The sequence below is a fragment of the Chaetura pelagica genome, unplaced genomic scaffold (genome assembly GCF_000747805.2).
Source record: "Chaetura pelagica isolate M959 unplaced genomic scaffold, ChaPel_1.0 scaffold247, whole genome shotgun sequence".
Taxonomy (NCBI): Eukaryota; Metazoa; Chordata; class Aves; order Apodiformes; family Apodidae; genus Chaetura; species Chaetura pelagica.
In genome coordinates, this window is record NW_009953958.1 from 647829 (window position 1) to 669821 (window position 21993).

The 21993-nt window shown below is 35.7% G+C and overlaps 1 protein-coding gene across 1 annotated transcript in view; it reads right to left on the reverse strand.

The window, feature by feature from the left end:
• Window positions 1–21993, reverse strand: part of SGCG (sarcoglycan, gamma (35kDa dystrophin-associated glycoprotein)) — a 51217-nt gene that overhangs the window by 15385 nt on the left and 13839 nt on the right. Inside the window, exons 3-5 of the mRNA XM_010001899.1 lie at window positions 21724–21811; window positions 14593–14712; window positions 4826–4898 (exon numbers count right to left, since the gene is read on the reverse strand). Of these exons, the coding sequence (XP_010000201.1) occupies window positions 4826–4898; window positions 14593–14712; window positions 21724–21811 (281 nt within the window). The remainder of the gene's footprint in view (window positions 1–4825; window positions 4899–14592; window positions 14713–21723; window positions 21812–21993) is intronic.

The following is a 21993-nucleotide window of genomic DNA, read 5'->3' on the forward strand; positions in this document are numbered from 1 at the left end:
ATTCCTGCTTTGCAGCTTTTCAAATCCAAGAAGGGTGGAATGATGTGGGTCACTTTGTGAACCCTCAGTTGAAGAACTGGCAAAACACCACAAACTGACTCTAATAAAAGTAATTTCCCATGGGATTTTTGCTCAGAAGACACAGTTGCTGGCTGTCAGACATCTATATATGGCAAATAAGAGAACCAAGCTAGTACTCATTTATGAGCATTATATTCATTATGCATAATATACAGTTAGTTAAAAAATGGAAAAATGTCACTTCTAAGCACATTTTCAGAAGTTTGGGAAATGTGAATACTGAGTTCAGAAACATTTTTTTGAGATTTTAATAATCTTGCTCTTACTTTGTTTTCCCTTAGAAAACTGCAAATTCACAAAAAGTGAAGGGTATCAAAATGAAAACAAACTATGTATGAGTTATGTTATTAAAAATATAAGAGGAAAAGAATAATATGCTAAATAATACTCTAAAGTGCTATAGTGATCTGAAATATATGTTAACATCAGGCTGGAAAAATGGCTAAAGTGAAACACTAGTTTTCACATACAGATTGTTATTTGATAACTGGGGGTATAAAAGGGTATGTTTGCTGGCATGAAATTGCATAGTATCAGAAAAAGCTACTTCTGGTACTTAACGTGGAACCTGGGGAGAAGCTGGCTTTTAGGGAATTGCTATAAATGTGTCTGCCCACAGCAGCCAGTTCCATTTGCTGCTGTTACAGATTTCCCACTTGCATTTTGGGTCACAAGATACGTGTCTGAACACGAGCTTCTATAACACAGATTAATTTCCTTCTTTTGGAAAGCAAGGTACCTGTTTTCCATCTAAACTTTGCTGTGATCCAGTTTGAGGTGGCTGCTAAATTCTATGCAAGTCTCAAGAGACCTGATAGAGGCAGCTTCTTGACATGCCAAATACACACTGAAGTATGAGGGCTGTGACCACTTTAATGGAGAAGAATGGATTAAGTAACACCTTCTATCCCATTAAAATATTCCAAATATAATATAAAATATAAATTATAATTGATATTATTAAATGTAATACAGCATTATATATATTTTACAATCCTATTGATTTTGCAAATCAACAAAGAATCATGAAGCACCAGCTCAATTCCCTCTTCATCTTGAAGGGAATGAAGCCTGTATCCATTACTTGTATTTACCAGACTACAAAACAGTTTGGCAGGAGTAAAGAGCTGGATTGTAGCAATCCCTGTGTTGAATGCCAGTTTTTGTACAACCAAGTAATCTGGCAAGAAACAGAGCAAATAAAGAGGAAATAACCCAATGGTCAGGATATTAATCTGATTCTTCTTCCAGGATTACTTTTTAAATCATAACTGAAAATCCCTGGTCTCCTACTCTTGGCTGAATGCCCTAAACATGAGAATAACTCGTGCTTCCTCTTGCTTGCTCTTCTCTGCTCCCATGAATATACAGAGGAACAGGTTCAGCCAAAGGAGAGATGTGACCCAGCAGACAGGTTCTTCTCACACCTCTGCACCTGGAAGCTGTGTAGGCACTTGACTATATCAGGCAACAGAATGGCAGACAGCAGCAGAAGTCCATACATATTTCTGTTATCTCTGATTACAACTGGCTGATTTTAACCTGTTACCTCCTCAGTGGTGTTTGTCTGGGGAGAGTATTTCCTTGATATATCCAAATATTCCCACTGACAGTAAACATGCCATTGAGATGTTTGTCGGCCACCTAATATATACAAGACCCTGTTTTTAGGTCTCCACTAACTTCTGAAGTCTTAACAAATTTTGTAAATGGGAACTAGGTATCTTGTTTAGATATAAGAACCCAGGAAAGGAATTAAAGAGTGGGTAATGTTACTTTAAACCTAGGAAAGCTTCAATTTTGAAATGTAGATTTTGTTTTTATAATTCTTCTTACCAGTTGGAAGTAAGTGCAAGCACATCTCTTTTTCTTTACAGGTGAATCATGAATTCAATCTATTAGTCTGAAAACAACTCTCTGTTTCCTTCAAATTACAGAACGAAAGGACAGTTACTGACCACAGTATAATTGCATTGCTCTTTCTCCATTACTTAACTATAAAAGATATGTTCTAACATATCTTCTGCTTCCAGAAGAGCAGACTATCTTGAAATTCAGCATTCAGACAAGAAATCCAGCAGAATGTGTAATTCAGAAGGCCATTTGTGTCAGCTTTGTTTGTGATCCTTCTCCAAATCTGAATGACAGAAATGAATGTTGCCTGCATTCATATGACACAAGCTGAAGAGTTAACAGCTTTCCAGGCAGCTCCTTGAAACATGCAACTCCATTTGAAGTGGATGGGTTTTCTTGGAGCAGCATTCCCCATACATAATGCTGCATACTGTGACACTTTATATCACAATCATCCAGCATATCACATTCACATGGCACAGCACAACCACTGAAGGAAAAATAGAGGAAAAATAGCAGAAGATTAATAGATGGTGAAAGCGTGGAGATAAGGCTTGAGGACAGCAAATAATTTATATCACCCATAACTTGGTACTCACTATCTTAATCTGGAAAGGAAGCTTATTGTAATTTAAAATAGGAAAGTAATACTTCAAATTGCATTTAAAATTTTTATATTGATGTATTTTTCAGTAGGTAGATTCCTGTATTTAACCACATGGAATGAAAAAGAGCATTTATAGAGCATTACAACATTGCCTTTCATTGGTAAACTTGTCTGAGCTCCTCTACAACGGAATGCATGAGTTGTGTTTATATTGATGGTTAAGATTACCCTTGAAAGTAACCTTTTTCCAGCATGAGCTTTGTAGAATGTTCTCTCTGCCTACACCTTAACTTGGCATCCGCACTGCAGACAAATGGATTTGCTTCTTGATTCTCCCCAGAAGCCCTCCACAGAATCACTGCCATCTCTGCTTTCTGACTGGACACTGACTGAGGGTGGTGAAGGCAGAAAAACACAATTAAAGGAATGAGGCATTTTTGCACTGCTCTGGGTGAGAGCCTGCTAGGACATGAGTGAGTGCTGAACACATTGCACAGCTTCATGCCCTGATATTCAGCATTTTTCTTAGGGTTAAGCTAGCTTGGTTTGTAGCACAGGTGTTCAGCAGCTCTGGATTTGTGTTAACTATCAATGTCAGTCACAAGGGCAAGTGCTGATGAGGCCATGTACAGACTTACTTAACATAATTATTACCACAACTTCCCTAAATTTTGGAAGAATCTGTACTTCACACTATTTTAATTGAATGGGATTTTTTACTATTACACTTGAGCTCTGCTAACATACCATAACATTGCAGGTCAAAACATGTGCTTATAGTTGATGTGGTAAAAATCACTAAAGAGATAAGCCACAAGGTAAACTCATCCATGCAGGGGAACTTTATGAACACTTGTAATTAATCTCAATGTTTTCTCTTCAAATAATATCCTATTTCAAAAACAGAGGAAAAATTTATGACAATAGTTGTATATCATCTGAAACAGTACAATTGTGTTTAAATTAAAAGCAGATGAGAATTTAAAATATAATATAGCATAATGGCTGTAGGATAGAACTACTAGCTTTAAGCCTAACATAGTATTAATTGATTATACATTTGGAGCAAAATAACAACCAAAGAAAATAAGTGATATGTATCCAATTAAAACTTGCACAGACCTCCTTGACTTGTAATTACAAAATTCAGTGTCTTACTTAATAAAAATTCAGATAATCAGAGGAAATTATGAATTTACAACATAATTAATCCACTCTCTCCAAAACCAGACAATGTTCACCACAATGCAGAATCCTACAAATTGTTCAGTCTGTCACTTCCAATTTCTACCACTGTAGAAGAATCACATATTTGAAAGTGGAAATCACCATGTAGAAACTAATGTCTTGAGCTCATTCTGTCTTCAAGTGAAAGCACAAGGTATCTTACTATAAGTAAACCTTATACATCAAGGAGAAAATTAAACTAAGTAGTAGCCTCCCTCTCATTTTCCATTCTTAATTTGAAAATTCAGTCACCAGGATACAGAGAGTATTCTTGAAAGCTTTAATCATCTTCTGCTGCTCTCTGTAAGTTACCCCTACTGGAGAAGAAACACTAAGAAGAGAAAATATGGCAGAAAGCAGCAGACTGTACGAAAGGACAGGTATAAAAGAACATAAGTATAATTCTTAAAGAGATTCCTTTTCATTAAATCTTTCTTTGAACTGCCTTATGAAATGAAACATAATGTTCATTAATAGAACGTAAATTGACTTTATTACCTAATCATAACCAACATATGACAAACTAATTTTGGATACTCAAAATTACATAAAATAAAGCACAAATAAATGATGTCCCAGAATTATGGAGCTCTGAAACATACAAGGTACTCTGTAATGATTTTCTCATCCCAAAATGCTCTTTAGTCATGCAGAACTTTGTACATTTCCAAATTATTATTAGCTTGTTTCCTCAGATTGATACTAGTGTATAAAAACCTTCACTAATTATAGGTCTATGACCTGCTGCAGACAAGCAACTTCTATTGTAGCACAGTAGAAAAGGGTACAGTTGAGTGTTTCAAAATTCAAAAATAAAATATTATTATGTGACTTTAAATGCTCAACATCAGCAAAAAAATTGCCCATAATATATTTCAAAATTGCAGAGCAACGTATAATTTTCATTCAAAGCAATAATTTGTCACATAAAATATATTAAAAAGTTATCAGTAGCTCTGTAAATGCTGTTGAAAATCCATTGTTCATAAAAAAGTGTATATCTATAGCAAAAAATGTTTGCTTATTAGATTTATGTTTTTATGTATAAATTCTTACCTAAGCTGTTTAAAAGCTTCTGCCTTCACAAGTGGGGTTTCTACAGAGTGTTCAAAAAGTGCTCCTTCAGGCCCTGAAAAAAAAAGAAAAATACAATATTGTAAAACTTGAAACATAAAAATATAGCATCAGCAATTTATATGGCCACTTCGATACAAGAAGTTAAGATACAAAACCAAATATTAATGAATGCTACAATGAAAATATACAGTCCTACTGTTTACAGTATGGATTGGAAGAACACAATACACAGTTGATGCAAAAGTACAGGTATAAATTCTTTAAATGAAATCTAAAAATCTGAAGAAATTTTAAACTACTTGGGACAACAAAATATTTATATAAGATTTTTCCAGTGTAACTTCCATTAGAGTTAACAGATACTATAAAAATACCACAAAACCTTTGCAAGTATTACAGATTTACATATTAATATTTATTAATATATAATATTTATTTCAGATTCTTCTACACATAGCACAAATTCCAGCATGCAGCTTCATCAAAGATTTCCCCCTACTTTTGGGTAGAATTGCTGAATATAATGTGATATTATAATATGTTTATGGGACCAGATCGTTTACACCTTGAAATAAGAGTAACTTTATCCCAACAGAAAATTAACAGTAATTCACTCTGTATGGTGGGGCAATGCAAGTCATCAGTACAAAAGGACTGTTTGCACTGTGTTGCTGCTGGCAAATACATTTTAAAGCTTGGACATCCAGAACCAGATGAAGTTCATGGCTGCAGATTCTGTTCATGTGATCCTTCCCATAAAAGGAACTACTATGTCACTGCATCACCTTAATATCAGTACCCTCTGGAAAATCAGAGTGCTTGGCTTGGTTGTCACAAGTCATTATTTTAATTTTTCTTGGTAGCCCACCTACTTTTAACCTTGTTCTTCATTTTTTTTTTAATTTTTTTTATTTTTTTGCATCCAGTAATTTGACTTTTGCAATGTACTCTGTGGTTCTAAGTTAAGCGTTCAAGAAATGCTATGATAATAAAGACAGGAATTTCAAGACTGGAATTCATTGCACAGACTGCATCATGTATTGGAGGCTGGTCCTCCTCTGAGAATTTGCAGTGTGAAATATAAGCAAGACTGAATGTTTAGACCAGCAGGCTGGTGAACATGCATGAATGCACTATTTGAATATTAATGCACGCCTATTTAAATATCAATATAATCATAGTTAACATAATAAATGCAAATGCATGTGCAAATAAAACTTTTTGTTCTCTCTGCAAAACCTGAGGAGACTGGGATGAAACAGTGAAAGTACATATAAAACCAGGCAGAAGGAAGGAAAGACAAGGGGAAATGTATGATTAGAAGGTATGGTGTAGGTGGTATAGACATAGATGTGGTATAAAGGGAAAAGGATAATAAAAATCAGTGGGGACAACCACAGAGGACATGGTAAAGGAAAAAAGTGAAATCAAGAAATGTCATTAGAAATCAATACATTTCTGACCCAATGGATAGGAGGACATTCACTTTGTGAAGGTTGATCTTGGAATGTTCTCAGGGAAAATCCTCAGGATGTTCTAAAAAATTACGAAACATACTGCTTTTTGAGAAGAGTTGTAGCTGAAATAATGATTCCTTAGGATAAAATCTCAGCTCGAATGGAAGTGAAGTGCACAAAATACAAGAATTAACATACCAAATCACTTCACCACTTCAAGGAGCCATGGATTTCTAAGCTTCTATTTAAATTTTATTTAGTTGTCGATATCCTTATAATAAATTAAACAGATGAGTCTTTCTGGAATCTGCTATGTGGCATGAATCTAACACTGGAAAATTCATTACTTCAGACAGGACTTTAACCCTTCTTCATTAACATGAAGATTATTTAGCGAGATAAAATCTAATGTCTGGCCAGACAGTTAATTATTCTCTTGTTCTTGTATTTGTGCTGGTGGGTGTTACAAGATGACAACCTTACACATTGGAGATGAAGACCTGCTAGAGAATTAAATAAGTTTGACAGAAAATGCTGATTTGGTGCAACTTAGATACTTTGCAGAGATATGCTAATCTCGTAAAACTTCTGACTTAGTTCACTTGCCAGCTAAAGGTGACAATGAATTTAATTTTTTCTTTGAGTAGATACTGCCTCAAATATAATTCTTCTGCCACTGTGGTCCTTTGTGAATATACCATACTCTTTCATTCCACTATGTCCTATCTGACAAGTCTTAGCAAAAGAAGCATGTCACTGTTTTCCTCACTTAGATTTTCATCTTGGATTACAGTGAATTACCTCCAATTTCAGTGAAATATACACTGTCACAGCACTACCTTTGCTAACGAAAGACTTCTCTTGTCAGCAACATTGAATTATCTCCAAATGTGATTTTATCAGGGGAGATAGCTTGATCTTAATGTCTTCCAGTTGCAGTTCTGGGAAGTCTTCAGGTATGTCCGTGTCAGGAGGTAATGTGACCTAAAAAGGATGGATTTATAGAATGGTGTACTTGATGCTAAAGATCTGCTGCTCAGACTATACAGATTTAGGGGACATTACTTTGGACTTTCTCTAGTCTCATCCTATGGACTTAAAACTTATTTGCAATCTTGATGAAGTAAATGCATTATTGGAGCCTGTTTCTCAGTTTGGTTTAATCCAAAAGGAATCCACTCTATTGTCAGAATCAGATCTGTAGCAAAAGTGCAGTTCTGAGTGAACAAAATGCTGCTGTGCATGCACACCTCGGCTTGAAGACCTAAGGAGGCATTTTAAAATTTCCTTTATTTTCCCCCTTTTATTGCTCATGCATGCATCTACTATACTAACACACATTCTATGGTGTGCTGTTTCACTTGGGTATGGTTTGGAATCCACTGACTTTTCTGTTAGACAGTTAAAATTTTTCAGCAATCTTCAGTACCAAGTTAGCTGTACTGTGTCATAGGATGAGGTATAACAAAGATAGGAGATCAGTGCATTCCCATGCTTAGATAAGTTGCATAGCTTCTTATAATGTCAGTTGTATGAAACTGCATAGTTTGATATTTCATGCCTTGCTACACTGCTGCATATCCTTACATACTATGGCTACAGTGGTAGAATTTCACGTGTCCATTTCTTGATATTTAAATAAATGCCACATACTGAGGATCTTGACACAGTTTCTGCGTCACCTTTCCAGCCTCTCCTTCTTGAAGAGCCTCTATTCCAGTGAAGTATTTTGAGTGGCACATTTGTAAAGCACCTTAACTGTTTGTATGCCAGTGTCATTACTGCAAATTCAGTCCCCACATTGAAAGCACTGAAACTGCCAGAGCAGCTCCACAGAACCTAATGGCATGACAGTTTTACGGCTACTAAAAATCTAGTCTTATGTTTTAGCATTTTTAACATTTTTATAAATTTTGCTGAAATTACCCTGTGTAAAAGAAGTTTTTAATTTCATCCACTTGCAATAAAAGACATAGTTTCAGTTATTAGAAAGATTAGGGAACAAAATAAGCATATTAATATTTTGAGAAAGTAACATGAATGGTTATTCACTGAATCATGAAATGGCATATCTAACTATCAGAGTGATGATCAGAGTAATAACAGCTAAGTGGAGCCTAGTATAACTACATGAACATGGTCTATTATCTGCTATCACTGACAAAATAATAAATAATTACCTCAAAAGGAAAAGATGTGTCTCTAAAACTTCACTGGTGTAGTTTGTCTCCATATTAGACATCACCAGCATGGGCAGACTCTGAAAAGCTCTACTCTGTGCTCTGATTTTCATGCAATTCCTCTGTCACCTTCAGAAAACCATACAGATGCTACAGCTCATCAATATGGATTTGTAGTTCCAAAATGAATGAAAAGTGAAATTAAAGATTGTAAGTATTTGTATCAGTGGATTCAGGGAAAACCATGGGAAACTCAGTTTTGCTCTTTCTCAGATACACTCAGGCAGAAGTCAAGAAACTGAGGTACGAGTGTGTGAAAGGCAAGAACAAAATACAAAGGTCCTCTACCAGAATAATTAACACCATATTTTGTACTTCTTGCACCTTTCTTTGTATGCAGTGCAGCACTGGGTATTGACATTACTAAATGCATTTATATCTTTGAATTGTAAATAAGATTACAAGCTTGGCCAATAAAGGCAACAGTATGGCTGTAAAAAACTTCCACAGGCATTTACTTTGATGCCACATCACATTTTGATTAAGAGATCAGAGCAACACAAATCAGCCTGGAATGCATTATATGGATTAAAACTGACTGATAGGTCTTAAAATTGCAAACAGTGAATGATGAGTGAGGGGTGTGTACTAGTGGGGCCAAATGCGACGGAACATTTTATCATGGACTTGGAAGAAAATAATTATTATTTCAGCTGACACAGACACTGCAAAAGAGGTGACAGAAATGAAAAGGACAAATAACTAATAAAGGGATATCTCAATTATTTTGCCTTTTTCAGGCCATCCAGGTTTAGGCTTACCTCTTTATACATGAGCTTCCTTGTCAATTATTTAAGCTCAAACTACCTTGTCTAGTAACATTTGCTGATCCTAAATACTTTGCCCTGGTAACATTCCTAAACTTTATTACTCAGAAATTTTCTTCTCACCTAACTAAAATTCAGAATGCCCTACTGACACTTGAGGGAACTTTTAGAGCCATTCCCAAAAATAGATCTGCAGCCCACTCACGAGTGGGCTGACAAGTGCTGGCGACACCTCACAGCACCTGTGGGAAGCCACGTGCCAAAGGTGCCTTCACGATGTCTTGCTAAGGGATGTGAGGAGCTGCAAGGCTTGAAAAATCACAGCAGTGAAGGAAACTCTTCTGTCTCAAAGGCTTTCCTAATTTCACTCTGGGACCTGTTTAAGTTCAGCTTCTTGAATTTCTCCTGCAGCACCTTTTAGACAGAAGTTCACACATAAAATGTGATATAAAAAGGGATATAAAACCAAATAAGTGATTGCATTTGAGATATCGCTTGATAAGATTATAAATTATATGACCTACTTGTCTGTCTATGAAAGGGGTGTGAGCTGATAAATAAGATGCCTCTTCTAGTCCAACTTCTACATTTTTGTCTAGGTTTGGACTTTTTTAGTTAAATGTGACCAGATCTGCACAGACAGCTGTCAAAAAGAGGAGCCTGGCAAAACTGCTTGGAGGAGCAGAGCAAACATCTATACAAAGAGAGATTTGTGAGGCTTGAGTGCAATCATGGCTGCTCAAGCCTTGTTTGAAATAAAGCAGATCCTTCTTTTAGGTCCCAGATGACAAGTCTCTTGGTCTAAGCACCACTGTGACTCAGAAACAAGGCAGAAAGAGCAGAGGCCTGAGAGACCAAACTCCTCAGAGAAACCCAATTGTATTGCTAGTTTTCAAGCCTGTGCAAATCAAGGGCACTAGAGCCAGCACTAAACCCCGGTAATTACAGGATTTTAATTAAAAATAATTTTTCTAAATGCCGTTATAAAACAGCATTGTCATGGGAGCATTCCCTCCTCATTGTAAAAGACTGCAGGCCATGCTTAGCAGCATGGGGATCTCACCCTCTGCTTCTCTTCTTGAAGGTGAACCATGAAAGAGTAAGAAATGAGGCACAGAGGCAGAGCTTCACTTAGCTGGCAGACATCAAAAGTGCTTGTTCCCATCTGTCCCCTCATGCTGGGCACCTAACATTTTGTACAGTGACACAGAGCACTGTCCTGCGAGGTGGGACTGCAGGATTGAAGCTTCCTGGGCCAAGGAGGGAATTCAGCCCCTCTCCCACTTCCTAAAATGGACACCTTGCTCTGAAAGACAGGTAAGTGGTAACAGGGACAGTACCACTTGCATGGGAGTAGGTGCTGATGAAAGAAAGCCAGCAGGAAATATCAGTGTTAATGCTCAAGAGAGAGGCAGCATCGAGTGAGTGGTGGTGGTGTAAGAGGGAATGAAACAGATTACATATTCTAGGGCAGTCATGTCTAAGCAAGAGTAAAGCCTTGCCTTCCTGTCAGAAAAAATTCTTCATCAAACATTGAAGTTTGAATACTATGACACTAAATATTTTTTGGAAAATGTCCCCAAATTGATATATTGTGTTCATTACTTACTTTATATTTTAAAATGTAAAGAAATTATATCAATTATGACATTCATATTCCTAAATTTACTATTATTTATACTATTGTTTATTAATATAACATAATTTAATCCTAAAATACACAAGATCAAGATATTAACTTTCTTCACGAGAGGATCAAAGTCAGTAAGTTTCATTAACATCTCTCCCCCACTCCCATCAAGCAAGGACTACGAGGAAATGAAATGAAGCTGCATCAGTGGAAGTTCAGATTCGACATTAGGAAAAGGTTCTTCACTGAGAAGGTGGCCTGTAACTGGAACAGGCTTCCCAGGGAAGGGGTCATGGCACCAAGCCTGTCACAGTTCAAGGAGTGTCTGGATGATGCTCTTAGTCTTATGGTTTAGTTTTAGGTGAGGATCAGGGAGTGGGACTCAATGATCCTCATGGGTCCCTTCCAACTCAAGATACTCCATGATTCTGTGATTCTAGGACCATCTGTCTCTTCAAAGTCTAACAGAATGGTTAGTCACACCCCCAAATTGTTTCCTACTTAATTTCCCTTCTGAGTAGAAGTGTTTAAATTAAACACACACCTTCACACTGCACTTCAGTGTTAGCTACCCAAACTGAAAACCTTCCCATAGAACAGAACATCAGAAAATCACCAACAATACTCAGCAAATGTTTTAAGACATTATGCAAGACAAGCAATCAGAAGAACTATTAAACTGGAGAAAGGGTGACACAATATGCTTCTCCCTAAAGTTACCGATCCCCTCTGCCTTGCCAGTTTTTTTCAAGTGGAGGATAAGCAACTGCCTTCTATTACTTTATCTACTCCACCAAATTATTACCTGATGTAACAGTCATGATATATAGTTATTTGCACTAGCTAAAAAGCTTTTTTTTGTGCCGTAGTTGAGATTATTTTCTATGTTTTGAATGTTGTTTGACTATTGTATATACTTTTATATTCTTGAGCCTATTTTCTCCTTTCTGTGATCAGACTTCTAGTTGACAAGTCTGCAGAGCAAGCAAGGGGAGCAGCACTGTTTCCAGCCAATGACAATACTGTTAGTTACAAAGCCATAGTCTCCTTGCTAGCCAATACAGTGTTACAAGTTGGGTTTCACTGTCACCAATGCCAACTAAATGTATAAAAGCCTACCAGAACAGAATGCTGATGTTCAGTACGTTTGTAGCAGCATAATAAATGTCTGCAGAAGATGCAGATCATTACTGAAATAATACGAGGAGGTAAGTGGAGTACATGTTCCTTCAGGTATCATTAATCATCATACGGGGTTAAATTGAGCTTCAGCGTCATACACTTAAATTTAAGTGTCTATAATGCAGGGGTCACAGATGAGCTAAAGGCAGAATTTAGTTGCCTAATCATATGTACCTACTGCAATCTAAAATACCCTTGTACATCCTGCCTGGCCTTCAGCTGCCAAGATCAAAGGAAGTGTCTCCCGTGTAGGCGGTGTCCTGTAGGCACAGCGATACCATGTGGTGTCTCACATCCCCTAAGGTGTTTCAAACACTACTGGACACTTATGTTTAAGAATCTAACTCCGACACTATATTCAAAGGAGATGAGTGAGCTATTGTGCTCATCCTAAAGTAGACAACTGCATTTGGCCAGCAGAAGAGCTCCCCACATGCCAGATCTTGGTGTCTTTTTCACAGTTTAGGTTGCATTGTCTGTGTTGACTGGGCGTCTAATTCAGTTGTCTGAACATGGTCATCCAGACGCATATGTGACCCTGTGGAGTATCTGAGACACTTTCCCACTCATGGCTTTCCCCAGGCATTTGCTTTTATTAGGAGAACAGAGAGAGAGTCTGCTGCTACCTTATTGTACCACATGGGCCAGAAAATGTCTGACTGATACATCATGAGGTCAAACATATCAAATTGTTGGAAAATGACAACTTATGATGTGTTGATTTGCGTTTGCTTATCTTGGACTCTTTTTTCCTAAAATATCATAAATCATAGATATTTCCTCACTGCAGTATTATATTATAGTTGAAAACTGTTAGATTTTGTTACAAATTTTTACTGAGCTTTTTGTAATTCACATAAATAAGAATTAAAACCAAATAGTTGACAAGATCACACATAAAAACTGCAAAATGTTCTTTTTGTATTTTAAGCCTGATGTAGTTTTCTTCTTATGGTATGAACTTTTCAAAATTTATTTCATATTGATCTTGTTCTCTATCTAAAATGTTAAAGAAAATTATCTCAGTATGCAAAGTATTACTAATTTTTCCTTCATGCTATTAGTATCATTTAAATCACAATTCTAATAAATTAACTTGAAGCAAAGTATGCATGAATCTCCTCTCACTTGTGTTAATTTTACACAGAAATAACCTCACTGACTTTAATGGATTTGCCTTTGAATTGTATTACCATGGAAAAAAGAAACAAGCAATGTGTCTTTTTCCAGTATCTGCTAGAGTAAACAATTATCCCTGCAGTATAAAGATTAATGTTAGACAAGTCAGAATACATGTTTTAGCATAACAATTTCAACTTGTGTATGAATGACTTTTACTTACTTTGAGCAGAGACAGACCTTTTCCTAATCAGTTAACAACTATGCAGTTTTTCATATCTTTGTTAAACATGCTTTTCGATTAAAGTTCAGCATCCCTTGGGCAAACAATAATTATTTGATATGATTTCCTAGTTAAACAGAGTTGTAATTTCATTTAGGTTAAAAAGTGAAAAAAATTAAGATAAGACCCTCAGGCATAAACAAAATTTATTAACACATTTATTATAACTTAACTTTGGCTTTGAAACACTAATTGTATAGTTATTACCACATTTGTAGTTTTGCACAGCGAAATAATATGAACATATCCATTCAAAATAAGACCTCAAGATTTCAGAGGGCCAGTAATTAATGGAAGTTAAATATGATGGTTGTAGTCATGTTAAAAATGCTAGAAAGGTAATTGAAAACAAGTTACAGGATAATTTTAATATATCCTTTGATGTCTTCTTCCACTTAAAGAGAAATCACAAGTTGATTTATCTGTTTTAATGCAACCTTAAACCTGGAAAATGAAGGTTGCCTTTATCAGGTCATAAGAAAGGTAATAGCTTTTCATGCGATAACTTTGACATCTTACTTTGTAAATGAGTACTTTGGTGATTTGCAGAAATAACCTAAGATAAACTTGCCTTTTTACAGATGACATTTAAAATATACTACAAATACCATTCCATGTATATGTGCTACACGCAGAGCAGAAACAGAGAAGCTTTCACTTTGAAAGATAAAAATATGAAAATAACAGAGTCTAAAAAGTTTTTGCAAATAAAACTCTATAAAACTCAAACTGGAAGATATAGAATTTTTCCAGCCTAAATTAACAGTGTGCACTGGAAATATTAAATAATTCAGAAAAAAACCACACCAGTACAGTTCCAGTCACTAACAGCTTTAAAATAAAATACATGCATACAGAGGTTTACACATCATCATATATACGTTTTATTATTTTGCTGTTAAAATTCTAATTTATTATAGAAAAAGGGTCAGAATATCTTCACATTTCCATTTCATAATGACGTAAAACCAGAACTTGTGGTCACACAGAGTGATGTATTTAAAAATGCCATTTTTATTGTGCTTTTCCTGTGACTTGTATCTGAACATTTCTTAAACTGTTACAAACCTGTGACTCGAAGTTTGTCCGTGCCAATTACAACCTCATTTTCATCCACTGTAAAAAGTGGCTTTCCATCCTTTGAGTTGATCTGAAACTGCTGACCGTGGAATTCTACCATTTTAGGACCTGCAAAGCACAGTAGAATAAGAGAATAATTACCCCAGCTTTCTTCAGTTTTCTGTAGAAATTGCCAATAGTTTGCATTGTGGTAATAGTAATTTAGCCACTCATTTAAGTATATTAAGGATCACAAAGCACCCAGATATTCTAAGGATAGAGGTCCTGTAAGTACTGAGATTGGATAAGTCTATTTACGTGATCTAATTTGTCTTCAAAACTGTGCCTGCTTTCAAGTTAGGTTTCCAAGGAATTTAGGAAATCCCTCGTTAATTGATCAAGAGAAACATTTATGTTCTCAGTGTTGAAACCTAATATTCTTTCACCAGTATGACTCTAGAATATATTATTTTTTTTCTTTATTCTTCCCTCCCCCCCCCCAACATAGAAACTAATTATCAAAGTCTTTTAAGCATCATCCCCCTTATGATAAGGAAGGCTCAAATGCTTTAAAATTACAGACATCCCATGTAAGGGCAGGACTCTCAGCTCTTTATTAACTACTGCTACTCAACCTGTAAACTCCAGGCAAATACAAATGTGGAAGAACATGATGGCAACGAATCTTCTAGCAAAAATAGGGCTTGCCATAAAATACATATCCACAAATGTTTTCCAATACTGAAATTACTGATTTAATTTCAGATCTTTAGTCTCTTCTGTTATCCATAATTTCTGATAACCTATGGCTGTCACCTACTCTGTATGCCTCACTCTTCTACCACATAGAATCATTGAAGTGTTCGATATAAGCCAAAATCCCGAGTGCTCTGGGGTACTGCTATGCAGTTTCATTTTTTAGTTAATTTTTATTGTATTAGAGCACCTTATTTAAAATAAGATCTCATTAAAAGTGTATTAAGAATGTAATAGTCCTACAGATTTAGCTAATGAGCAATATAATACCAACAAATGTAAAGTTATTACTTTCAAAAGAATAAAATTAGTCACATTTTCGTACAGAATGGCATGGAAGTACTTACTCATCTTTTAGTAGAACAAATGCATTATTATAAATAATATGCAGCATGTTGCATATATGTATTTTATGTCCATATCATACATCTCCCATCATCTTGAAAAACTTCTCTAATACATTAATGGAACACTTGCTACTCCTGTTTCCCCTTTTTCTCCCAGTTCTCCTTTTATGCAATAGATGCAACAATTATGCCTTCTGAGATCAAAGTAAGGCTGCTTTACTGTCACTGCTTCTTACACATCGTTGTTCTCTATGGTTAAACATAAGTATAGACATCTTTAAAAAAATCAGTTCTGAATGATCATTGCAGACACTGGCAACCCAACATGGGTGGGTGGTAGCACTTCCCCTCTCAGAGTCATTTGGGTAACTATGATTTTAGCCATCTAGGTGTTATCCTTATAAAATACAATTGGCTTCATCCTGGCTCAAACCAGGACAATAAAATAATTCATGTAGTATTAACCAATGCCAATAATTCAATCTTATTACTTTAAAGGAAGGAAGTACAGTAACTGTCCTCACCTTTAGCAAAAAGAATTATCTTCACATTTTGATCCAGTGACTTATATTAATGATTACTATACCATACGAACCAAAATATGTTGTTTGGGATTGCAAATTTCCTGAAGACTGTGAAAGTTGAGAAGGTTATAGAGTATTTAACAATTCCCTGCTTTTTGCTTATTTGGAATTCCTTCCTCCCATTGAAACAAAGAGAGATATGCAGACTTGTGATTCCTCTCTGATGAGGAACATGTATCCACTATCTGGTTCTTTTTAAAAATAAAACAAAAAAAAATATTCCCAAACATTAGCATTTGTTTCAGAGCTAAAGTCTGTAGACTTATATGCATATTGCTTTTCTCTTCTAGACAACTATAGCTGTAATGATGACATTTTCTCATAAATAGGTTTTCATGGTGATATGCTTATCCAGTTTAAAGTTATATGTATATTGACTACTACTTACTATTCTCTGCAATTAAAAAAAAATCCTTTTCAACATTCTATCAATCTAAATACACAACAGTCTCACAAAAGACTCATAGTATATGCATTTAATATAGAACAGAAACACATGTGCCATGGATTAAAACAGGAAATTAGAAAAGAGGGTTGGTGAACAAGTCTGTAGGATGTTTTAGCAGCCAGATGTCATTCTCTACATTTTGCCTAATCTGAGTCAACTCAATTTTGCTTTTAGATAAAACTAGCATCTATGTCTTCATATGGTCAGATTCATTGGTAGCTACATTTTTTGTACTTCTGGACGTAAAAATCCCTACTTTAATCCCCTTGTAACAAATATTTTAAGTTCTTGGTCATAGGAAGATTTATTCACCTCTGTGGGAAACTATTCCCCAGTACCAGCTTGTGACAACCTCAAAAATACTTCAATTAAGTTTTGAATTTATCTTTCTATTAATCACTCCTATGTTGTATCATTCCTTCTTATAACCCAGCTGGACATTGTACAAATAAACTTGTGCAAATAATCATCTTCCTGCAGTACAAAGATCTTCAAGAAATATGTTCTGGTTTTTATCTTAAAGATAAGTAAGAACTTATCTGCACAAAAATGGAGTTTTTAATGAAAGCCTCCTGGGAAAAATAAAGAAGGAAAAGATAAATGATTCTACAATGTCATTAATTAAGTCAAGTTTATGAAACTGACTTCAGGGTTTTCCCTGTAAAAATGCCATCTTAGAAACTCTTACATACATCAAGCTTCATTAGCATTGTTTTCTTCCAATTATGTCTCTGATGAAAAAATACCACCACTTGAAAATGAAATACCAAAATGCTGATTAAAAAACATAAATTATTTGAGATTGGAAAGTAGTAGTTTATAAATGGCAATTAAAGCTAGTGAAGCAATTAAGTTCTGACACATCTGGTTCCTCAGGATGTTTTTCCTGTTTGAAAAACAGGGTGGGGGAATAGCTCAAATGCTCTCACTGAAACAGCTGTTCAGATTAATGTGATAGATGTGAAAACAGTCTCTACGCAGAATTTTGACTGTGTTTCTGTTTTCAGACTGTGTAAAACATTTTGACATTTACCATAATCCCAGGTTTTCTGAGTGGTGATGATTTCATGTTTCAAAATGCATAACAACTTTATTATGCAACTATCTAAATAAACTTCCTCTAGCTTTAAATACTTTAAACTGAACACCTGATCTGAAGCTACTGATGTTGCTGTTCCTTGGTGTAAATGATTGAGCTAGAGGGAGGATCAGCAGTCCCTGGTACCAGAATCTGTTCTCACAGACCTTTAACGACTTTGGATGCCCCTTTCCTTTGTGGTCTTTTTTTCTCCAGGAAAAGACATACTACAAGCAGAACTTAAGGCCTTCTGTAGGTTGAAATCTCCTTATAAGTTCCTTGAAATATAGATCTTTGCAAAAACTGGCCCTACTTTTCAGAAAAGATAGTTGGAAACATGCTGTACTTCACTCACTTTCTTAGTATTTGGCCCTGTAACATCACTGCAAAATCTGACTGTATTTATAGTTGGCTGTGGGTTGGCTGTATATGAAAGCATGTGTTTAATGAGGTGAAGCATCATTTGCTGTTTGATACCAATGTTGCTCTTAAGTATTTGATAATTGACTATAGAGTGTCTCTTTCATAATACTCATTATTGAAAAAGTTTAATCATTTTTTTACACTAAGTTACTTTATTACAGTTCAGGGTATAAATCAAAGGTATTAATTTTTTAATTTTATTCTAGGATTGAAGTGGTAAGATCAAGACTCTTGGAGGTGATGGTTAGAAGCTTTCTTCAACCGCTTTCTTGGATTATAAAAAAAAGTTCTCAATATTTGAGCATTGCAGGTTGATGGGCAAGTGTGACAATGACATCTGAATCTTCTCCATGATTTTAAAGACAGGAACTATTCTGAGAAAGAGTTACCACCTGTTTTGTAGACATCCTTGCCTTGCCTACAGGCATCTCTCTCCATGGCTTTCTTACTTCCCTCTGACCCTCAATCCTGTACATACTCATGTCTGTGCCCTGCTTAGATTCCTTCCTATTTATCTGCTGGCCAACATCCCTATTTCTCTCAGAAATATTCCCAAAGCAATCACATCCCATAATCCCTTAACTAAAATATCCAATTTCCTTTTTTGAATTACATTGATATTTTAATTTTTTTAATGGTTTTATATTTAGTTCCTTTGGTCATATGTGAGTTCTAAATTATGTTAAAGAGTAACTCAAACAAAATGGGTAGGTATCTTTGTCATCCAGAGGGTCACTGAAGTCCAAAAAGAGTAAAGCGCAGAATCGGTTTGTTTTTTTCACAGTTGTGAACCCTGTTATTTTGACAGTATTCTTTTCCTGACAAGCAGTGTTTGCATTCAGTGAAGCTTCTGAAAGCAGTGTAATAATTAAACACAGTCCAAAACACAACAAGATGGTTTTAAGAGTGATACTAGATTATATTGTCCTTTATGGAATGATCCCAAACTTACCTATACAGCTACTTCAAAATGGCAAGTACTCATAGAATCATAGAATCTTAGGGGCTGGAAGGGACCTCGAGAGATCATCTAGTCCAACCCCCCTGCAGAGCAGGCTCATATTTATAAGATGACTACAGTTTTAAGACAATTCCAGTATACTGGCAATGGTGGAAGGCACGAATTCTTTAGAAGTAAATCTGCCACACACCATTTTTCACACTTCTTACAAGGCAACATCATCTTACATGCCTACATTTTACGACTGGCTAAGCACAATGGCTAGAAATATCAAGCTATGTATAGATGGTAATTTACTTTAACAGAATGTCACTACAGTTGTTCTAACATATCTTCAGTTGTTAGCAGAGCTCTTTACAGTATTAGGTTTTTCCTGCTCTTTCAACATTTTTCTATCAGTCTAAATTTAATAAGATTTAAAATTATAATTCAATGTAATGTTTCATGTTATTATTTACAATGGTACCAACTAAACCAGACAGCACAGAAGACCAATTATTAGTGAAATCAACAAACAGAACTGCCAGTCAAAAAGTGATTACTTTAACATGAAATATTTCAAAAAATATGCAAATTCACTTTAGCACTTCCTTTTGATATCATTTTGATTTTCCCAGGCCCAAATAATTACTTCATTCTCTTACCTAAGTATTTCTTGCAGAGCAAACCAGAGTGCTGTCAGGACCTTCCCACTTCAGTGTCAAATTTGAATTGCCTCTATACATGGTACACTTCTAAAAGAATTGAGATGCAGTCTGCATTCTGCTCCTTCCCACTTGTTTCCTCCTGTATTGCCTAAGCTAGACACAGCCCCTCTGCATAGCCAGACAACTTTCCATTTTGACAACACTAAGTATTTGGCTTTCACTTAGGAATGGGTTAAAGAAGCTTGAGATCATAAGGTACAAGAACACTGAACTGGACATTAATGGGAATAAGGCCAGAAAATCCAGGTGATGAAAAGTGGTGAAACAGAATTAACTACCAATAGGAAGGGAAAATACTAAATATAGGTGGTAGTTGACATAAATGAGTCACTGCTAATGAGAAAGTTTCCATCCAGCAGAACTCTTCCCTCTAAACACCACAGTAAATATTTTACAACATGGCTTTGTATTGACTCTTCTCTGTCTATCAGGTCTCCAGTTTTCTTCAATCTAGGTGTCTCTAGCCCTTGAGAGCAGGTTTTATATCAAATGAGATATAAGTGCTACTATCATGTTTTGATATTTAGGGGCATTATTTTAACAAGAATGACGAGCTCTAATTTTAAAAAATGTATGTGAAAACATTTGAAGGCCAAATTGTGATTAATTGTTTAATTTAACATTTATAAGAGAAAAAGCAGGCTCTTCTATGAGTTATATGTAAAAGCTTGCAAATGTTCAATAGACTGATACAAAAATTCTTCAGACTGGAATTGTCACAGAAGTTAAACAGTCTCATCAACATGGAAGAGGTGCTTGTCAGTGCTCATCTGAGTCCCAGTCGAGGTTAGTCTCACAGTTAAATAAGTAGGAATTTATGCTTTTTCTGCATGAGGGTCAAAAGAAACAAGTTAATAATTTTTTACATTTTCCATAGAATCATAAAATGGTTTGGGTTGGAAGGGACCTTAAAGATCATCCACTCACGCTGCCATCGGCAGAGACACCTCCCACTGGACCAGGTTGCTGAAAACCCCATCCAACCTGGCCTCGACCACTTCCTGGGAAACCTGTGTCAGTGTCTCACCACCCTCACAGCGAACAATTTCTTCCTGATGTCTAAGCTAGACCTACCCTCCTCCGGTTTAAAGTTATTATCCTTCATCTTCTCACTGCAAGCCCCTGTAAAAAGCCCCTCCTCAGCTTTCCTGTAGCCCCCTTCAGGTACTGGAAGGTCACTATGAGGCCTCCCCAGCACCTCCTCTTCTTTTTCTTCAAAGTCAAGTAACAGTTGAAAAATTTTAACAAAACTAAGAAAAGTTCTGTTGTATATGACACACATTGTTGCCAGGAAGGTCTGCCTATTCTTGCTGCTAAGAACTATCATGTACATCTATCTAGATCTTGATTGATCTCACTTGGTAAACCAATGTATCTTACTGTTACCCAATATAGTAAAATAGGTACATTGCCCAGTCATGAACTGGCAGGTTTATTTTTAGGACATTTACTTAAATGTATTCATCTCTGGAGTATTAGGAAAACAGGAGATACACAGACCCCTCTAGCCACGTTCTCTTGTTGAATTTTATTAGGAAAAGATTTGCAACTATCAATAGATATTTACACACAAAAAAAGAGTAAATTCTGCAGTGCCCTTTCCTGCATAACTCTGCATTTAAAAAGTGCTTCAAATATTTAAAGAACTAATGCATAACTGGGAAAATTAAAATATACTGTTGCTACTTATTGACTAGTAGCCAGACTATTTAAGTATTTATAATAGTAAAAAAGTAGTAACTTCTTTAGTTCTTTATATCCTCCAAGCTTCTTGCAAATATTCATTAAAAAGTTTCCAAAACAGTGAACAAGGAAAAAAAAATCACTTAGACTTACCCACATTTAATCTGCCTGTGACTTCCCCGTTTGAATTACGAGCATTGACAGTCACATTGTGAGTAGACTGGAGAAGCAGTGATGAGTCCTGATGTATGGAGGGGAAAAAAAATAGATTCAGCAGAATAATTAGAGCTGTAAACAATTAAAGAATTGAAATTTAGGGGGATAAGTCTCTGTTCTAAAACTCTGTAGCTAGAAAATTATCTAAGAAAAAATAGAAAGCCATAGACAGGGTACAGCAGGACCTAAGAAGCATGGAATTTTATG